Here is a 6,000-nt window from a genome sequence, read left to right on the forward strand (position 1 = left end):
TTCGAAATTTGTACACGAAATTTAACATAGAATATCTTTAAAAATAGCGCTGAGCATGATGAATATCCTAAAAGTCTAAATTTGAGTGAAAAACAGTAAAAGTTTCTCCCTTTTTTTTATAACCTATCCTTAATACTGTACAACAAAATGGTACCATTGATTTATCATGGCTGCCCAACCAACACGACTACAGAACGCGTCGGCCATAAATGCTTCAACGCTGAACGCGTGGCATTTAACTTCTGGACCTGAATTGTCATCGCCTGCGTTTTTGAGGTTACACTTATTCAGGCACGTTGAGGGTGACATTTTAAATATGCAACAGGAATACAATGAAATAAGCGCGCATTACACCACGGAAATTTCACAGGTTGAAAGTCCAATGCGCATGCGTGCAGAAACTGCTGTAGACACGAGCCGCAGTCGTCAAGATGACGGACTTACGCGGGGCAACATGCACCCGTGCATTTTTGACGTGACAACGTCTAATAAATCGATGAACGCCGGCTGCATGCACAAAAAAGTGTCCCGTTACGCACATTGTCCCGTTACGCTGTGTCCCGTTACGCTCATTGTACGCTTGCGCCGCATCTATCTCTCTTCCACTCGATTGGAACAACCATAGATTTGACTTTCTCGAGGCACATTAAACTTGAAACACTCCCATTCGTCTCCTACTTTTCCTGTCATCGTCCTATCCTTAACAGAATAACACATATTGGAAGAAGTTAAATAGCAAACATATATAAAAGTTATAGTTAAAAATATATCTTCGTTAAAGTAATAAACATATTTGAATTAATGAGTGCAAATAAAAGTAAATTTATCAATTAAATTGTAGATTTCATTTCACTCCTTCTTTGTATCCATACAAAATAGTTATAATTAAATAAAAATGATTCAATTTTATTCATAAAATTATGCAATCATTTCATCAATGTTTTGTTATGAAGTCACGTTGAAATATCGTCCCTAAACCGACTTTACAGACAACCAATTTTTTTACAAACATCGGGGGATGTTCTAAGCGTATTGGTGGGCCAATATGGTTAATGACACCATCCTGGAATACATGTTATAGTTTGAATAATCATAAGAAAATATAATAGGAACTTAAATAATACCTATAACTTAGTACTAGCCACGAAAATTGTGATAGGAAAATCATAGCGTCAAAGATAGTTAACAGTTTGTTGGTTCTCTTAAGAATTATCAACGTGGCTCTATATTTCAAGTATTTTTTAAACTAAAAATTGCAGTCCAATAAATCCCGGCATTGGGCTTGATTTTCTACCAGGAACTCTATTAATATACTTCCTACCTTTATTAAATTAATTAAACCGTTAATACAATAATGTTTCCACACACGTTAGAAGTTATACTTCTAGGGAATTACTAAAATATCAACCAGAAACATTTTAAAACACATAAATAACACTAAGTATATGTTTGTAATTTTTTTTTCTTAAATGACTAAATTCAATCTGTATATATTTCCTAGATCAAACATTAACCTTTTTGAGATAATTCGACATTATTATATAATATTTTTATACTATAATGTTATTAAAAAGGTAAAATAAATTCTAGTGGCGATATTTAAACCCAATCTTTTCAGGTTAACAAGTTCACCTTTTTCCATTAAGCTATAAAGACAAATTTAGTTAAGGAATAAGACTATGAATCATCAACAATGTAATGCAATTTTTCTAAAGTAATTTAAAACTTGGGATGATTTTACACTATCACTTTTTTGACTTTACCAAATAAATTCCATTTTAATTTCACTGTCATAAAGTTTTATTTGGCTCATCAATACGTTTGATATGTATCCTAATTTTTACGAAATTGACTATATTGCTGCACGTTGTTCCACATTTCCGTTGACCAACTTCCGTTACATTTTCACGAGATTACTCCTACCAAAAGCCTTATTCCGAGAGCTAAGATGTTAACACAAAAAAAAATTTACAAGAATTGCAAATCAGTTTTAAGAAACTTCCTAAAATAGCTATGCATGAAACATCTCTTACCAACCACATAAAGAACCTTTAATGAAGTGTGACGAAAAATAAATTTCGGACAGGAGATGATCAGAAACTTAAAAATAAATAGGTACCAAAGGAAAAATAAATTAATAACATTTTTATCTACGAAGCGTAAGAATTTTTAAAGATTGCATAGTGGAAACACAAAAATAACGAGTTGTTCTTGCTTGATATATATTTAATTGATATTTAATGTATGTGGTAGTGTTAACAACGTTGCACACGAGATTTTCTCTGCAGTAATATACTGCAATGTAAAATAATTGTCTTAAGAGTAATGGATATGAGGAGACAACATGGAATTTAGTATTTATAACAGGATGGACTTAATTCGCCGGTGAAAATACCCCGGTTCAAGCTGGAATCTAACTCAGATCCTTCTGTCTATTAGTTAAAGTTTCACACCAGCAAACCGAATATCTGAATTATAAGGTATTATTATTAATTATAGGCAACGAAAAAGTGTCACTCTAAAATTTCAAATGTTGTAGGTACTTCACAAGCTACAATTAATCAAAATTATGGGACAAATTTGTCATTGAAACAATTAAGTGTTTTTTTTGTTGTGGTAACAATACAAATTACTTGACAAGTGATTATAAAATTATTCTATTGTTTTTATCAAGCTTCCACGTTCGTTGCAACAACAGTTTTTTTATTAATAAGTGCTTGATATTAAAAATGTATGGCTACTGTATGTATGGGAAGCTTAAACGTTAGGTCTAAATTGTACAGCGCTTGAAACAAATGCCTCATTCAAACTATGTTCACATTATCAAAAGTAAAACAAATGCATATTTGAGTCTAAAAAAACATACTAATAAAATAATACAAATGGTTAAGTATAATATTTAGTGTAAGCTTGTATAAAATAACAAAATAGAAAATCTTCTGGTGCTACAGCGTCACGCAAAATAGGATATTATTAAAAATGATGCAAACATATTCTTTAGCTATAAATTATCAAAATACTTTTTTGTAAATGAAAATTAACTGCTTCAGTAGTGAAAAATAACCGACAAACTATTTTTACGGGAAAATGTTTAATTAAAACGCAGAATTTAATGCCATCACTCAGATTTATATTCGACTAACATGAACCTCAAATTCGTTCTTCAAAACATGCTTTAAGATTAAATTTTATTTATTTATCGTAACAGCATACATTGACCATCAGTCCTTAATATGTGTAAGCTGCCTAACGGTAGCTAAAAACATAGTTACCTCAGTCTGAAAGTCACGGGCTACTGCTTCCAGCAGGTCGAGTAGATATTGAAAGTTACTGCCCGCCATAGACTAGGTGGACAGTTGTAGCCATCGTGTGACACAGTGTAGATTGACAGATGTATCTACTGTCTGTTACGAGCTAGGTTGACAAGAGTAGGTACTATGTGTCACAGGCTGGGTTGACAGTTGTAGCTACTGTCTGTCACATGCTGGGTTGACAGTTATAGCTCCTGTCTGTCACAGGCTGAGTTCACAGTTGCAGCTACAGCGTGTCACAGGCTGGGTTGACAGTTGAAGCTACAGTATGTTACAAGCTAGGTTGACATCTGTAGCTACTGTGTGTCACAGGCTAGGTTGACATGTAGCTACAGTGTGTTACAAGCTAGGTTGACATCTGTAGCTACTGTGTGTCACAGGCTAGGTTGACATGTAGCTACAGTGTGTTACAAACTAGGTTGACATCTGTAGCTACAGTGTGTTACAGGCTAGGTTGACAGAGGCAGGTACTCACGGTGAAGGAGTTGTCGCACTGCACCTCCGCCATGCCGGGGCTGCTGAACAGCTTGAGCTCCTGCAGCGCGCCCTGTGCAGCCAACAGGCCGAGGCAGGTGTAGAGCCACGTGGCGGGCGGAGGCCCGCGGGCCCAGCGCGGCGCGCGCATCGGGGAGACGTCGCCCGGCTACTGCCGCGGTTGGCAACACTGCGCCCCACCGGCCCGCCCCAGTACACGCTCTGCAGAGGAAATGTGCTGCCTCAGACTGCCCCGTACTCGCTAAATGCATGCACGTATGAGCTCTAGTTCATGCCTGCTTTTAGATAATTATATCTATGTGGCATAATAATAGTTAACTAGAATAAATCTTAAATAATTTTTTTTAAATTCAGCTATTATTTGAAACACTTCACCAATAAATATTTTCATCAATCAGCTTTACCGAACTGAATTAAGTATGAGTTAAGTTCATTTTGCTTAAGTAAGAATACGACCAAAAATTAATAAATGAAACGAATATTGTTCAGTACTATTATTTTTATAATTTTCAAGAGAAATTTTATGGAAGAACTAAAATAATTAATGAATAATTTACACTACCTTCCAATGCTCTCAAAGCTTCCAAAACTGATTTTACTTTCGCGCTGTTAATGTCGTACGCAGGAAATCATCAGTTTGTTTGATGCAGTATTTTGGTTAAGTTTATGCTAGGCACGGACACAATATTAGTTGACGGTCATTGTGACACGGGAACACGAGAAGATAAATATATCTGTATGGCACAAAGTATCAATAATGTTAGTTAACAAGAATAAAATTTAAATAACTGAAAAAAAAATATTTATTTTAATTTTATATAAAACACTACACCAAGAAAATTGGTATCAGCTTTACCGAACTGAATCAAGTGTGAGTCAAGTTCATTTCGTTTGAGTGTGAACGCGACCAGAAAGCAAGCGACACGTCCTCCGTCGCCGGCAGCGCCGCCGCGATTGGTCCGTCGTCTCCGCGCCGAGTCACGTGGCGTGCGCCCCGAGGCCCGCTTCGGGCGAGCTCGTGCGACATCGGCCGCTCTCGCCGGCGGCTGGCGGTCGACTGGGCGAGCCACGCTCGTCCGTCGGGCCGCAAATACCCTTCGTCTCCCCCTCCCCCTCCTCCACCCCCTCCCCTGTCCGTCCTTCGGCAACAATCCATCTACCCCCCTCCTTCCCCTCCCGCGGCGAGCCGGCCACTCCGACCCGCGTCGGCCGCAAAAAGACTAAAGTTAAGTGTTCCGTCAACCCGATGACACGCGCATTATGTCACGATTCACTATGGGCACTCGTTTGATCGCCCCATTCCACCAGAGGAAAAAAAAAAGAACCACTGCAGCATTTTGGTTGGACTGCGCACTCGTCGACAATTCTATTAGGACGTTCTTTGACTGATTCTTTTAGTGGGGACGAATGATCAAAATCACTATTTCGGACATACGCCTTTCCTAGTTTCCACTGTATGCCACAGAGAAAACTCATAAAACGTACAAAGAAAGATTTATACACAAAAAAAAAAAGCCAACATCAGCCGAACGTGACATCGAAATTTGTCTTGTTTTCTCTGTCTTTCTTTGTCCGTTCTTCGGGTTTTCTCTATGACATGTGCACAGTGGCAACTAGCAATTTCGTATGTTGAAAGAAATTACTTGAATCAAGCCTAATGGTGTTCGTTTCCAGCGCTGTACAAACACGTTCCTTAAAGATAGAGCGACGATTATTTGCAGGTTCAGTCCACTCAACCTGAATGTATAAAATAAAACCTTTTTATAATGCACATTGGTCGAAAAAAAAGAGCACATGCTTTGGTGGATGTCATATTATTGGGTAACCACGTCTTCCCCTTGTTCATAGCTGGCCCAGCCTCGTCGGGGTGACAAGAGAGCTGCTGTCTTATCATCAGCGTGAATCTTATGTGCATGTGCTACAATTATACTTTGATATCTAATGAATACACGAAATAATCATGGCTCTGCTTATAGCAAATAAAAACATCTTAAGACAATATTTATTAAAAATTTACAAACTGCAATTCCAAATCACAAAATCTTTGCGACTACTTTATTTTGTGCATATATTAAACGCACTACCTAGAATAAGTTTAGTCCTTTTATCACTACGTAATTTTTAGGTTAGACATAAAATATTGAAGAGAAAATGCCACCAGAACAATTACAACTAATATATATATGTATGTATA

At 37.2% G+C, this 6,000-nt stretch overlaps 1 protein-coding gene across 2 annotated transcripts in view; it reads right to left on the bottom strand.

Moving 5' to 3' along the window:
• The window catches only part of LOC134533726 (collagen alpha-1(XXV) chain-like), a 263,864-nt gene extending 259,222 nt beyond the window's left edge, over positions 1 to 4,642 (bottom strand). Inside the window, exon 1 of one of the 2 annotated variants that reach the window (XM_063371317.1) lies at positions 3,787 to 4,642. In XM_063371317.1, coding sequence (XP_063227387.1) covers positions 3,787 to 3,936 — 150 coding nt within the window. In that variant the 5' untranslated portion in view covers positions 3,937 to 4,642. The remainder of the gene's footprint in view (positions 1 to 3,786) is intronic. The other variant, XM_063371316.1, reaches the window with a different exon arrangement.
• Positions 4,643 to 6,000: the final 1,358 nt, after the last annotated feature.

The sequence above is a fragment of the Bacillus rossius genome, chromosome 7 (genome assembly GCF_032445375.1).
Source record: "Bacillus rossius redtenbacheri isolate Brsri chromosome 7, Brsri_v3, whole genome shotgun sequence".
In the NCBI taxonomy this organism is placed as follows: domain Eukaryota; kingdom Metazoa; phylum Arthropoda; class Insecta; order Phasmatodea; family Bacillidae; genus Bacillus; species Bacillus rossius.